Raw genomic sequence first — 15317 nt, forward strand, 5'->3', positions numbered from 1 at the left:
ATTTTGGCCCACTCTTCAAGAGCAACTGCCCCAGTTGTCTCGTGTTTGTAGGTTGCCTTTTACAGACGGCATGTTTCAGCTCTTTTCAAAGATGCTCATTAGGATTTAGGTCAGGGCTCATAAATGGCCACTTCAGAATAGTCCAATATTTTCCTCTTAGCCATTCTTGCGTGTTTTTAGCCCTGTATTGTGTGTCATTATCCTGCTGCAAGATCCATGATCTGCGACTGAGATCAAGCTTTCTGACATTGGGCAGCACATTTCTCTCTAGAATCCCTTGATAGTCTTGAGATTTCATTGTACCCTGCACAGATTCTAGACACCCTGTGCCAGATAGAGCAAAGCAGCCCCAGAACGTAACAGAGCCTCCTCCATGTTTCACAGCAGGGACAGTGTTCTTTTTGTGATATGCTTCATTTTTCCATCTGAGAACATAGAGCTGATGTGCCTTGCCAGAAAGTTCCATTTTTATCTCATCTGTCTATAGGAAATTCTCCCAGAAGATTTGTAGCTTGTCAACATGTAGTTTGGCAAATTCCAGTCTGTTTTTTTATGATTTTTTTTTCAACAATGGTGTCCTCCTTGGTCATCTCCCATGAAGACGACTTTGGCTCATACGACAGATGGTGGGATCTGACACTGATGTTCCTTCAGCTTGAAGTTCACCTTTAATCTGTTTAGAAATTTTTCTGGGCTCTGTTACCATTCGTATTATCTGTCTCTTTGGTTTGTCATCAATTTTCCTCATATGGTCATGTCCATGGAGGGTGGCTACAGTCCAATGGATATTAAATTTCTGAATAATATGTGCAACTTTAGTCACAGGAACATGAAGCTGCTTGGAGATGGTCTTATAACTTTTACCTGTAACATGTTTGTGTATAATTTTCTTTCTAATCTTCTGAGACAACTCTTTCCTTCGCTTCCTCTGGTCCATGTTGAGTGTGATACGCACCATGTCACCACACAGCACAGGGAGTATCTGTAGCCTCTATACAGGCCACTCACGGATTCCAGGATTGTAGACACCTGTGATGCAAATTAGTGGACACACTGCGATTTACACATTCTGTAGAAGCATGGCTGAAAAGCAATGTCTATGTATGATCTGTTTTGAGTTCTCCTTCCCCTTTCCTTCCCTCTTTCCTCGTTCCTTCCCCCCTCCCTGCCCTTCCTTCTCCGTCCCTCCCTACACTTTAAATTTAAAAACCCAATAAACTGTTGGAAAAGAAAAGCAATGTCTGACTTTCATTTGTTCATTTTCATAGATTTTTTATTTATTATTACTTTTGTCAGATTTAAGTTATTTCTGTGACCATTGTGGGTTTTTCTGTCATTAAATGAGGGGTAACAACAATTTTGACCCCGTGTGTATAGATTATAACCTTCAGTGAATTAATTAATAACATGGAATCACTTTATGGGGATTTCTACTATTCTGGTTTTCTGTCATTTAGTTATATTAGGGCTTCTGCATATGGTGTGTCCAATCTCATCTGGGATCTGTTCCTGCTGTCCAGCTGGAGTAATCTGCTCCCTTCTTCAGCCAATTGGAAAGTACCACACCCTACTAAAGCGCAAAGCACATGGCCGGAATCTGCCAGATACAGCGCTGTTCTCCTCTGGTTCAGTCCTCTGTGCTCAGCTTCCGGCTTGTGTGTTTGTCTCCTGCTGTGACCGTGGCCCGTTTACTGACTACTCTTGTGTCTTCTGATTCTGTCCTTCTGGTTCTGACCCAGCTACCTGACTATTCTGCTTGCCATCTAACACCACAGAATAGCAGGTAACACCATGGTACAAGCCTAGGGGTCCCAGTGTAAGTCCAGATTCATGTAACAGCCTTAAAGGGCGATGAGCAAGGCAATCCTTGGGATATGGAAAGTAGAGAAGAAAGTGCCAAGCAGGTTCATGGTGGACATCTAACACCACAGAATAGCCATCTAACACCACAGAATAGCAGGTAACACCATGGTCCAAGCCTAGGGGTCCCTGTGTAAGTCCAGATTCCATGTGAGGGTGTTAAAGGGCGATGAGCAAGGCAATCCTTGGGATATGGAAAGCAGAGGAGATAGAGCCAAGCATGTTCATGGGGGACATCTTTTGAGCTGCCAGGTGACCACGAACAATGCTCCCAATACATTGTGTCTGCAAACTATTCCAGCTAGATCTGCATTCAAATAGCTAAATGGCGCTCCTTCCCTTCTGAACACTGCCATGTGCCCAGACAGTAGTGTACAACCGTATGTAGGGTATAGTGCGAAGCTGGAAAATAATTTGTAAGATCCATTTGTTTTCTATTATCCTTTGTGAATAATTTATCACCACATAAAGTGACACACGTCAGATATTAATAATGAGGTCTGATTAAGAACACAAAACTGGCTGCAGGAAGAGGTTAAATCAGAGGATTTTGGACACTACTGTAATCAAACACTGTGACTATAGACAATAACATCTACTGAAATGATCAAACTCCACAGTCTCCATCAGTAATAAATGAGCAGCTAGTGGTGAAACCTCTCTGGGGTAATTAGAGTATGGGGCTCGGTGACGTCACAATCTAAACTATCGTAAGCTCCAATATTTTCTGTCAGATGAGTTTCATGGAGAAATATTACACATTTATAGAGAACTGTGTATAATAGTGCAGAGCTGAGACGTCTTAAAGGGAACCTGTCAGCCGGATTGTGCTCAGTAACCTACAGACACTGTCAGGTCGGCGCCGTTATACTGATTACAATGATACCTGGTGATGAAATGCGTCTTGTGGTTGTTGTGTAATCTGTATTTGTAGTTTTCAGTTAATGAGATTCTCGTGCTCTGGGGCGGTGCTCTGGGGCGGGGCTGTGGGCGGGGCTTTATGTGGTGCTCTGATTACATATTCATCTGTATTGGCCTATGACAGGTCGCTGACCCCTCACTGACCTGCCCCCATTATTACATAATGCATATAATAGCATTGATATTATTGGTGATAATGCCCATAATATTGTGGCTATTGTGAGGCTAAGAAAAAAAATTACATCCAGCGAAATGTCACCGGTGATGGCGGCGCCTGTCCAGTGGTATCTATAAGTAAGAGATAGAGGCTACTGGACAGGCGCCGCTGGTGACATTTTACTGGATGTAATTTTTTTTCTAAGCCTCACAATAGCCACAGTATTATAGGCATTATCTATATATATATATATATATTTACCTTAAATTGTCTGTCATCCACTTCCGTCTGGATGTCCTCAAATCCCACAATCCACCGCGCCGCACCGGAAGTACGCCAACCGCCATATTGGAATACCAAAGTGATGGGTATTCCAATATGGCACCTGCTGGTGATACCAGGCCCTTCCACAGTACCACCAGTGGGATACCGCCGGGACCCTCCCGCCACCACCGGACCCGCCGCTGCCTGCACACCCACCTCTGTCACAGCCGGCAGGAAAGACCGCAGCTTGCGGCCTGTGCTGGAGATGGGGTGCGGGCGCCCTCTGGTGACGCCGCACCCCATCTCCTGCACAGGCCGCAAGCCACTGTCTTTCTTGCCAGCTGGCCGCTGCTAGAACCCCCCGCCGCTGCCTGCCCACCATGTACATACACACACACGTACTCACATACACACATATACACACATGTACTCACACACACAACTCCAGCACAGGCCACAAACCACCCTCTTTTCTGCTGGCTGTGACTGCACGGAGGTGGGTGCCCAGGCAGCTGCGGGACACACACACCCATATGTACACACACACCCACATGTACACACACACACACTTCCCTCTCGATGCGATAACATCGGGCACACCTCTAGTCAACAATAACATCAATGCTATTATATGCATTATGTAATAATGGGGGCAGGTCAGTGAGGGGTCAGCGACCTGTCATAAGCCAATACAGATGAATATGTAATCAGAGTATAACATAAAGCCCCGCCCACAACCCCACCCACAGCCCCGCCCCAGAGCACGAGAATCTCATTAACTGAAAACTACAAATACAGATTACACAACAGTAAACCAGAGTTGCCCTCATTTATGGTGGATCATTGGAGCTACTATGGATCCTGACCAGAAGATTAGAGAAAATAATATTGCTCCCCATTTCAGGAGAGATTGTGCAGTAATCTGAATTCCTTAGGATGGAAAACAATGTAATGTATGACGTGGAGTGAATCCATGAAACCAGGGCTGGAGCCAACACATCTCCTGCAGGCGGGAATAAATGTATATTACAGCCCTCAGCCACGCACAGCTTAGAGATCTATCATGGCACAGGTGGAATGTTTGTCCTGGAGATTATCACAATCCTCCTTGAAGTTAGTTGGTTTTAATACAAATTGAAAAGTCAGGATAAAGGGAAACTCTGCTGTTATTCTACAGAAATTCACACTTAGCCTAAATGTGCAGTGAGGTTATGTTCACACGTTGCGGAACTCCCGTGGAAGTTACCGCGAGAATTCCGGAATTCCATTCCGTGGGAAATTTAAATTCCCGCAATTTTCCGGCGGAAAAACTAGCGTTTTGCAAGCGTAATTAGCTTGCAGAATGCTAGCATTTTCCAAGCGATCTGTAGCATCGCTTGGAGAACTGATTGACAGGTTGGTCACACTTGTCTAACATAGTGTTTGACGAGTGTGACCAACGTTTTACTATTGAGGCTGCCTATGCGGCATCAATAGTAAAAGATCTAATGTTAAAAATAGTAAGTAAAAAAATTAATAAAAAATCAGGCCATATTCACCTTCCGGCGTCCCGCGCAGCATCCCCAGGCCTCCGCGATCCTCCGGCAGGTCCCGTTCCCAGTGATGCATTGCGGCAATGACCTTTGAGGTCGCGGTCTCGTGAGATCGCTACATGATCGCGACACGTGACGTCAGCAAAGGCATCGCAATGCATTACTGGGAACGGGAGCTGCCGCGTGTATCGCTGAGTCCTGGGGTCGCTGCGCGGGACGCCGGAAGGTGAATATAACCCGACGATTTTTTCATTTTAATTCTATTTTTTACAAGGATATGGTACCCAGAGCCTGGAGGACAGTCTCCTCTCCTCCGGACCGTGGGTAACATCTGCAAATGTTCTGCTTACTTTTCGCATGGTGGGCACAGCCACATGCGGAAAGTAAGCAGAACAATGCATTCCTATGTGGGAGGAATCGCCGCGATTCCGCAAATTAATGAGCATGCTGCGGATTTTACCGCGAAGCGATTCCGCCGCGGGAAAACCCGTAGCATTAGCACAGCATTGCAGAATCCTATAGGATTGCATGGGATGCTGTTTTTTCGTGGCAAAATCGCACGGTAAAAACCACCGCGAAAAAAACGCGATGTGTGAACGCAGCCTTACTGTTGTTAATCATAAAAGGAAAGATTGGCCAGAAAGACTGGACCTGGTCTTGTAGGGACCATGAGACATTCCGCAGCACAGAAGGGAGAGAAGATTCATCCGATAAGATCTCAGGGATCTAGGAAGCCAACAGCATCGTTACCCTCCGCTTTCTCTTACAGGCCCAGCATAAGATTTTTCTTCAAGTGATTTTCTATCTTGTCAGCACATTCTACGTACGCTGTCATTTGGCTTTATAGTTACAGATCTGGGCAGGTAACGGTCAGCGTCTCCTAATGTGAAGGAGAGAATGGCTAATTCCTGTCTCTTTGTCTTGAGAATAAACTTCAGTTTTGTGCAAGCCTTTACTGAGAAAAGAGAAGACATGTAAGGCCGGGATCACACTACTGTGTGTGATGCGAGAAACTCGCACGAGTCTCTCGCATCAACAGCCATGTATTTCTATGCAGCCGCAGCTCCAGTCCTGAGTACTGGCGGCAGCGCCGGATGTTGATGCGAGAGACTCATGCGTTTCTTGTATCACACGGTAGTTTGATTCCGGCCTAACTCTGTATTCGGTGTGACTCTTTAAGCGCGCACTCGGCCTATATTGGGTCAGGTACAAGTAATCATATAGATATCGCTTTAAGGGATCACCTTCACACTAATCCCAGGGGGTAGGAGGATCCTCCAGGTGGTAAGTTCTATAGAAAAGGGCTTTCAATGCCCAAAGTCATTTGAACTGTTTTGGGTGGAGGAGAATGCTGTGGTCTAGAGTCAAAATGGTAACATGGTAATACGGCCGGACTACACCACCGATAAAGCAGCCACAGCCGGTGACTGAGAGGAATCTGTGACTTCTCTGCATTCAGTGGTTACTACTCACCTGGGTAGTCATATGTGGGAATCTCCTCTTTACACCGCTCATCACCCCTCACATATGTCTCTGTAGTATTAATATGGGTCAGATCTTCACCCTGAAACAAATATTGTAAAAGTCACCGACAGATGGAGAAGTCCCATCTATGATCAGCTCTAATCCTGCCATCTCCACCGTTCTCATTACACAAGTATAAAACATATAATACTGGTGGATAAAACAAGACTGAGCACAAGACCTTCACAGCCGTCTACACATCATAGGGGAGATCTCCTGACACCTTCTCTCCATCTACCTGATGATCCTGAGGAGCACTGGGATCTTCTTGGTTACAGTCCTGTGGAAGAAGAGGACGGGGACATCTCTCTGGTGTTGTCCTCTTACTGGATAGATCTGGAGGAAACACATACAGGGACTGAATTCATTCTCTACATACAGATAATTATAGGCCGTGTGTATTTAGTCCTGTCTATTACCTGGTGATGTGAGGGACTGGGGAACCTCCATTATGACGTTCTTGTACAGATCTCTGTGTCCTCCTAAATACTCCCACTCCTCCATGGAGAAATAGACAGCGACATCCTGACACCTTATAGGAACCTGACACATACAATGATACCGTCATCCCCCGATCCCTTCATAGTGTTACTGTATAATGTCGGTCTGTCATTCCAAGGATGTCATTCTAAGGATAACATCTGAAATATGCCTGAAAATGACTCCCTGCTATAGATACTTCATTATTATTATTACTATGCTTCACTATTACTATCACTCTGACAATACTGTTAACGTATAATGTCCCAGCATTCCCAGCAGTGTCACCTCTCCAGTCAGCAGCTCCATCATCTTGTAAATGAGTTCTAGGATCTTCTGGTCATTGACGTCCTCATGGATCAGGGGGTGAGGTGGAGGTCCCGTGATTGGGCTCAGGGGTCTTCCCCATCCCTCAGACACAGGGTCCTGACAGCGATCACTAGAGGTCTTCTTCACCACTGTGTAATCCTGGTTATGGAGAGACACATTAATAAATCTCACTACAGACATTTCCAGAGTCCTCACCTCTCCAGTTCTGTCCATCTGTTATTCCCATAGATAAGAATGATGTAATGTGACGTCATCAGAATCTCTCACCTCTCCAGTGAGACGGAAGAGGATCTCTAGGGTGAGGTGTAACATCCTCTCCGCCATCTTGTCTCTGTCCATATCCATCCTTGATGGGTAAATCAGGAAAATTCTCTTTTGTAGAAGATCTTCACTGAGAGGATCCGATATTGTAGAGACCTGAATGAGAAGAAGATGATCCGATGTAACATCATAAGAATCCTGTGTAATAATACAATGACAGCAGCAATCTGCAGAGTCGGAAGATATGACTCTGCCAAATATATATATACATTCACATATCTATCTATATATATAATTTCACCAAAGAAAGTAAGGACTGCAGCACTCACTGATCCATTTTGAAAGTCCGTAGTTTATTTGTAGCAAAAGTGTAAAACTTCATGGCCAGGGGGCTGAAGAAAGGAGTGAGCAAACTCTGACGACGGCCTAACAGCGCTTCCACGGGTCAGCTATATATAATCGTCTAATTCTGTCTGTCTGTAACGGAAATCCCGCGTCGCTGTTTGGTCGCGCCTGGGGACATTACTGAAGGTGGAGGAAGATGGCACCCGCAGCAGTCCTCCACAGAAACTTCAGCGATGTGCCCTGCCTTAACTTGAGCAGAGGAGGGCGAAAACCCCCCGGTCAGCAAGGGGCAACACTAAGGCAGGACGCAGATGCTGTTCAGAAGGAAATCTCCACACCGCCCGAACACCGGGTAGCGGTGACGTCACCACAGAGTAAGAAGATGGCGCGTGCAGCAGGAAGAGACGGAACCTTCACCAGCGGTGTGCCCATGGATAACAAGGTCAGATGAGGGTCCAGCCCCCCAGGTCTGCAAGGGGCAATCTCAAAGTCGATCCCAGAAGCCTTTCCAAAGCAATTTTCTACACCACCCGTTAAATATATATTTGGCAGAGTCATATATCCCGACTCTGCAGATTGCATGCTGTCGTAGTAGGCCCAGACCAGATGGTATGGAGATGAATGAGGGAGACCAAAGTTCAAAAATAGACTTTCCTTCACTTAACAAGAACTTGATGAGAAGTATACACATCAGATGGCAGGTGCAACACTTTACGAATGCTTCTTCTGCATTATGCAGTCAGGAACTTTCCGGTTCCATGCGGCGGTACATAACCTTTACTATAAGCCACAATAGTGCAGCAAACCTGAGCTAATGACCTCTTCCTGCTCTGTGTCTCCGCTATGCTCCCTGCCTGGAATCCGAATTCTTACTGCCATTATATCTTTGCTTTCCTTCAGAACGTACTATCCGATGTCTCCCTCCTGGCACACAACACCATATCAATTCAGGAGGACGGCAATCAGATAGACCAAAGGCCTGGATTTCTCACTTTCTGACTCATCACAAGGAAATTGTTCTCCTGTGTGGCCATGTAGCTCAGTATGAGGTCTCCCACACAGTATGACGGCCCCACAGCACCTCACACAGTATTATGGCGAGAGATGAGCGAATATTTCAATGTTCGATTCACGATCTCTGAATTTGCAATATTTGCTGATTTAATCGCAGAATATAGCCAAACATGCACAACACAAAAGCCGATGTTTCCCAAGCTGTGTAGCAGTGTGGTAAACACCGGTGTAGCACTTCTGATAGGCGGTAAAATCATCCCTGCCGGTCACAGAGCCGCGGTTCCCACGCTGTCAGAACACAGCATGACTGCTCAGTTGTGATCGGAGGTAAAAAGTTTACCTCCGGTCACTGGTGTCAGCTGTAATCCTGCCATCTCCACCGTTCTCATTACACAAGTATAAAACATATAATACTGGGGGATAAAACAAGACTGAGCACAAGACCTTCACAGCCGTCTACACATCATAGGGGAGATCTCCTGACACCTTCTCTCCATCTACCTGATGATCCTGAGGAACATTGGGATCTTCTTGGTTACAGTCCTGTGGAAGAAGAGGACGGGGACATCTCTCTGGTGTTGTCCTCTTACTGGATAGATCTGGAGGAAACACATACAGGGACTGAATTCATTCTCTACATACAGATAATTATAGGCCGTGTGTATTTAGTCCTGTCTATTACCTGGAGATGTGAGGGGCTGGGGAACCTCCATTATGACGTTCTTGTACAGATCTCTGTGTCCTTCTAAATACTCCCACTCCTCCATGGAGACATAGACAGCGACATCCTGACACCTTATAGGAACCTGACACATACAATGATACCGTCATCCCCCGATCTCTTCATAGTGTTACTGTATAATGTCGGTCTGTCATTCCAAGGATGTCGTTCTAAGGATAACATCTGAAATATGCCTGAAAATGACTCCCTGCTATAGATGCTTCATTATTATTATTACTATGTTTCACTATTACTATCACTCTGACAATCGATCTGCTTCATCCACAGGTATGTGTTCTGGCTGCAAAACCATCATCACCCATCTTTCCTGAACCCCAATCACCCCTGTATCTGTCTGCTATCACTGGTATGTGTTCTGGCTGCAATACTATCTCCCTTTGCATTTCCTCTTGTGACTTCTAATTAATCATCTCCTGTGTCTGCATCCAGTCCCCCTACTGCTCCTCACTTTCTGATCACACCTGGGCCCTTTCAGGTGCTGTTAAGTTAGTATCAATTCAGACTAAAGCTCCCGTCACACATAGCGACGCACCAGCGATCCCGACAACGATATGACCTTGTCAGGATCGCTGGTGTGTTGCTATATGATCGCTGGTGAGCTGCCAAACAGGCAGATCTCATCAGCGATCAGGACCAGAGACACGGGGGTAACAAGCATGCGCGTCGCTTAGTTACCCGCTGTGCACCATGGAAACCAGCGTGCTGGCGCTGGGAGCTGGTATCCAAGGTACACAGCGGGTAACTAAGCGACACGCGCGCTTGTTACCAGCGGTTTACCTTGGATACCAGCTCCAGCTCGCTGATCGATCGTCTCCCGCTGCCATACGCAGCGATGCGTGCTGGCCAGCGGGAGACCAACGATCAAAAAAAATGTCCAGGGCATTCGAGCACGATCAGCGATACCCGGCGGGGGGGCGGTCGCTGATACGTCACACACAGCGAGATCGCTGATGAGATCGCTGTTGCGTCACAAAACTTGTGACACAGCAGCGACCTCGCTAGCGATCTCGCTGTGTGTGATGGGGGCTTAAGAGGTCAGCCTGACCTCGGTCTGTTATTCCAAGGATGTCTTCTAAGGATAACATCTGAAATGAGCCTGAAGTGACCAGAAGGTACGACTAACCGCTGCGTTTACATGTTCTAAATTTCTTTTGCCTTCTAAATTACTCTCAACATGCTGACATATGCACAAACAGTTTAGGCTCCACTACTCCTCACTCTCTTTCGCTATCCGCAAACCCCAGCACCCGCTAACCAAATAATAATCTCTTCTTCCCTCTTGCCTCCCCACCTGACCTCCTCTGCTGACCTGCTCCTCGATCTCAGAGCTCTCCTAATAAAATACAAAACAAGCCACCCACCCTCCTTCTCCCACATGCTCTCCCTCTTTCTGCTTCTCCTCACTGCTGGCGACATATCTCCCAACCCTGGACCCCAACAGCCCATACCTCCAATTATTACCCCTTTCTATCGTTCCCAAATCAACACAAACACCAGAAATCTTTCCCACCTCAAATCCGTGCCCTTGACACCCACCACCCTGCTCCCATTCTCTGGATCACTCTGGAATGCCCGCTCCGTCTGCAATAAACTCCATGTGATTCACGACCTCTTTACCTCTCATAATTTTTCCTTACTTGACCTCACCGAAGAATGGCTGACACCCTCTGACACAGCCTCCCCTGCTGCGCTGTGTTACGGCGGCTTCCACTTCACCCACACTCCTCGCCCTGGCAACAGACATGCGGGAGGAGTGGGCCTTCTCCTTTTTCCAACTGCACCTTCAACCCAATCCCACCTCTACCCTCCCTTATCGTCCCCTCTTTTGAAGTCCACTCTCCCTCCAACCTCCAAGTGGCCGTCATATACCGACCTCCAGGCCCGACCACTGCCTTCATTAACCAATTCTCCACCTGGCTCCTTCACTTTCTCTCTGCTGACATTTCCACCATCATCATGGGTGACTTCAACATCCCCAATGACACCCACCATTCAGCAGCCTCCAAACTCCTGTCCCTTACTTCATCTTTTGGACTTACTCAGTGGTCCTCCTCAGCCACCCACACAGACGGACATACATACATTAGACCTGGTGTTCACCCGCCTCTGCTCTTTCTAACTTCACCACCTCCCCTCTCCCTCTATCTGACCACCATCTACGCACTTTCTCATCCCTGTCCTCCTCCTGTCACCCATGTCCAGCAGCATGCGCACCCCCGCAGAAACCTCACATCTAGACACTCGCACACACTCTGACTCTATTTTACCACTGTCCTCCATATCTTTACTCCACGACACTGACAATTCCACTACTTTCTATAATGCCACTCTTGCATCAGCCATCGACTCGATCGCCCCTATCATGCATAACAGAGTGCGACGAATCAATAGACAACCCTGGCACAATAACACCACTAAAAAGCTTTGGCAAGCATCCAGAATTGGCGCTGGAAGAAAACGCATTCGCAAGACGACTTCACTGCACTCAAACAAGCAACACTCGCATTCAAATCTGCCCTCACGTCTGCTAAACAGGCCTTCTTTACATCCCTTGTATCTTCCTTATCCCACAACCCCAAACAGTTGTTGAATACTTTTAACACCCTCCTCCGCCCACCACTGCCCCCTCCAACCTCCCTCATCTCTGCCGAGGACTTTGCCGCACACTTCAAAAACAAGATAGACCAAACATGGCAAGTCTTTATTGCTCAACCACCACAACCCTTTTGCACACCAGACCAATGCCCAAACCCCATAACCTCCTTATCTAACATCACTGAAGGGGAGCTTGCTCATCTTCTCTCCAAATCACACCTCACCACTTGTGCACTTGACCCTATTGCCATCTCACCTCCTCCCCAACCTCACCACCCTCACCACCACACTTATCCCATCCCTAACCCACCTCTTCAACCTATCACTAACTTCTGGTACCTTCCCTTCCGCTTTCAAACATGCCACAATCACGCCTATCCTTAAAAAGCCAACCCTCGATCCAACAGCCACGTCCAGCTATCGCCCAATATCGCTGCTCCCATTCACTTCTAAACTCCTGGAGCAGCATGTCCACGCTGAACTTTCCTTCCACCTCTCATCTAACTTGCTCTTTGACAATCTAAAATCTGGCTTCCGCCACCATCATTCCACTGAGACAGCCAGCCCTGACCAAAATTACCAACGACCTACTTACAGCCAAAGCTAACGGACAATACTCTATACTCCTCCTTCTAGATCTGTCCTCTGCTTTCGACACAGTTGACCACTGCCTCCTACTACAGATCCTCTCCTCCTTCAGCATCAAAGACCTCGCCCTATCCTGGAATTCCTCATACCTTTCCAACCGCACATTCAGCGTCTCCCACTCCCACACTACCTCCTCATCCCACCCTCTCTCTGTTCGAGTACCCCAAGGCTCTGTTCTAGGACCCCTACTCTTCTCAATCTATACACTTGGCCTGGGGCAACTCAAAGTCCCACGGATTCCAGTACCACCTTTATGCCGATGATACTCAGATCTACCTCTCTGGCCCAGACATCACCTCTCTGCTCTCCAGAATCCCGGAGTGTCTATCACCTATATCCTCCTTCTCCTCTCGCTTCCTCAAACTCAACGTGGACAAATCTGAACTAATCATCTTTCCCCCATCTCACAGATCTTCCTTACCCGACCTTTCCATAACAATTGACATCACGCTTTCCCCCCTACTGGAGGTCCGCTGCCTTAGAATAACCCTTGACTCTACCCTTTTCTTTAAACCAAAAAAAACTCACATTCAAACTCTCTCCATCTCCTTTCGCCTCCAGCTCAAATATTTCCAGAATCCGTCCCTTCCTGAACCCTCAATCTACTAAACTACTTGTGCATGCCCTCATCATCTCCCACCTTGACTACTGCAACATCCTTTTCTGTGGCTTCCCTGCTAACACCCTTGCACCTCTCCAGTCCATCCTTAACTCTGCGCCTGACTAATTCATCTCTCTCCTCGCTACTCCTCCGCTTCTCCCCTCTGCAAATCTCTTCACTGGCTCCCATTCCCTCAGCGTATCCAATTCAAATTACTAATACTGACCTACAAGGCCATCTATAACCTGTCTCCACCATACATCTCTGATCTAATCTCCCGATACCTTCCATCACGTAATCTCTGGTCCTCCCAAGACCTCCTTCTCTCCTCCACACTTATTCGCTCCTCACCCAACCGCCTCCAAGACTTCTCCTGAATAGCCCCCATCCTCTGGAATTCCCTGCCACAACACGTCCGGCTATCATCCACACTCGGATCCTTCAGACGGAACCTGACAACCCACCTCTTCAGGAAAGCCTACAGCTTGCAATGATCCCCACTGCCTCCTCACCACTACCGGAGATATCACCTCACCATCACTGGAGCTGCTGCAACCCCCCCAACCTACTGACTCCTTCACCACCATCCTGTTGCATGTAAGCCCGAAAGGACAGGGTCCTTTCCCCTCTGTATCAGTTGGTCATTGATAGTTTGCTTACTGTAAATGATATCTGTAATTTGTATGGAACCCCTTCTCATGTACAGCACCATGGAACCAATGGTACTTTATAAATAAATAATAATAATGTTCCAGCATTCCCAGCAGTGTCACCTCTCCAGTCAGCAGCTCAATCATCTTGTAGATGAGGTCTAGGTTCTTCTGGTGATTGATGTCCTCATGGATCAGGGGGTGAGGTGCAGGCCCCATGATTGGGCTCAGGGGTCTTCCACATCCCTCAGACACAGGGTCCTGACAGCGATCACTAGAGGTCTTCTTCACCACTGTGTAATCCTGGTAATGGAGAGAAACATTAATAAATCACTAGACATTTCCAGAGTCCTCACCTCTCCAGTTCTGTCCATCTGTTATTCCCATAGATAAGAATGATGTAATTGTCACGTGGACCCGTCCTGTGTGACATGGCTCGCAGGCCGGTAACTAAAACAAGACAAGGGGTAGGGAAACAGTTTCAACGGTGGGCCCTGCGAAAGGGAAAGGGGGACGTGGAGACCTCCTGCACTCCCCTGAGTCAGTGTCCCTAAAGTTCCCTATACCGGTTCCGCACCGGGCGCCGATCAGGAACCTGTCGCCCCAGCACACCCTACACCTATCCGTTGCTAGGGAGCTGGGTGGCGCAGGCACTGCCCCCCCCCGCTGTACTAATACACACTAAGGAAAAACACAAACAGGGAAACACCACTTAGCTTTACTCTGGTGCACTTGTTCCTGGCAACAGAGTCCACCACCAGCATGCAGCTCTCCTACTGAATCGCTGCCTCCAAGCTCTGTCAGAGCTAAGGAAATCCCCTATAACTCCTTTCACACCAGGGCTAAGACAGTGTTGCCAGGACCTCGCTCTAGATCCTTCTTCCACCAAGGATGGTTGAAATGAACACTATCACCAACACTGATTGCAACACCTGTGACTCTTTTATAGCAGAGCCAGCAATCACCTGCATTATAATCATGTGCACTTAACTAAAGAAACTAGACTGCAATGACGCTCACCACCGGGGGCAAAAACCAAACTTAAGGACAGCTTAGGGAAAAAAAAAGGTTACCAGTGCTTTTATATATCCTGATCCAGCATGGATCATGACAGTAATGTTACGTCATCAGAATCTCTCACCTCTCCAGTGAGACGGAAGAGGATCTCTAGGGTGAGGTGTAACATTCTCTCCGCCATCTTGTCTCTGTCCATATCCATCCTTGATGGGTAAATCAGGAAAATTCTCTTTTGTAGAAGATCTTCACTGAGAGGATCCGATATTGTAGAGACCTGAATGAGAAGAAGATGATCCGATGTAACATCATAAGAATCCTGTGTAATAATACAATTACTGGAGATAATAAGGGAAACATATGAGAAGATTTATTATTT

The 15317-nt window shown here is 47.1% G+C and overlaps 1 protein-coding gene across 1 annotated transcript; it reads right to left on the reverse strand.

Annotated features, from left to right (window-relative positions):
- Positions 1-9144: 9144 nt before the first annotated feature.
- On the reverse strand, positions 9145-15213 carry LOC141060187 (oocyte zinc finger protein XlCOF7.2-like). The gene is made up of 3 exons (XM_073556436.1): positions 14048-15213; positions 9371-9494; positions 9145-9287 (listed from the first exon to the last, which is right to left on the reverse strand). The coding sequence occupies exons 1-3, from the start codon at positions 14141-14143 to the stop codon at positions 9145-9147; spliced, it is 363 nt and encodes a 120-aa protein (XP_073412537.1). The 5' UTR covers positions 14144-15213.
- Between the last annotated feature and the right edge of the window lie 104 nt (positions 15214-15317).

This window comes from Dendrobates tinctorius, unplaced genomic scaffold, assembly GCF_039654945.1.
Source record: "Dendrobates tinctorius isolate UK_male_01 unplaced genomic scaffold, ASM3965494v1 ptg000233l, whole genome shotgun sequence".
Classification (NCBI taxonomy): Eukaryota; Metazoa; Chordata; class Amphibia; order Anura; family Dendrobatidae; genus Dendrobates; species Dendrobates tinctorius.

Bases quoted from the DNA above. Each gene is read 5' to 3' on its own strand.
- LOC141060187 (XM_073556436.1), bottom strand. From the start codon at position 14,143: ATGGGGCCTGCACCTCACCCCCTGATCCATGAGGACATCAATCACCAG. The intron at 9,495-14,047 runs GTGACACTGCTG...TGTATGTGTCAG, and splicing joins TTGAGCTGCTGACTGGAGAG to GTTCCTATAAGGTGTCAGGA. The intron at 9,288-9,370 runs GTAATAGACAGG...TGTTTCCTCCAG, and splicing joins CCAGCCCCTCACATCTCCAG to ATCTATCCAGTAAGAGGACA.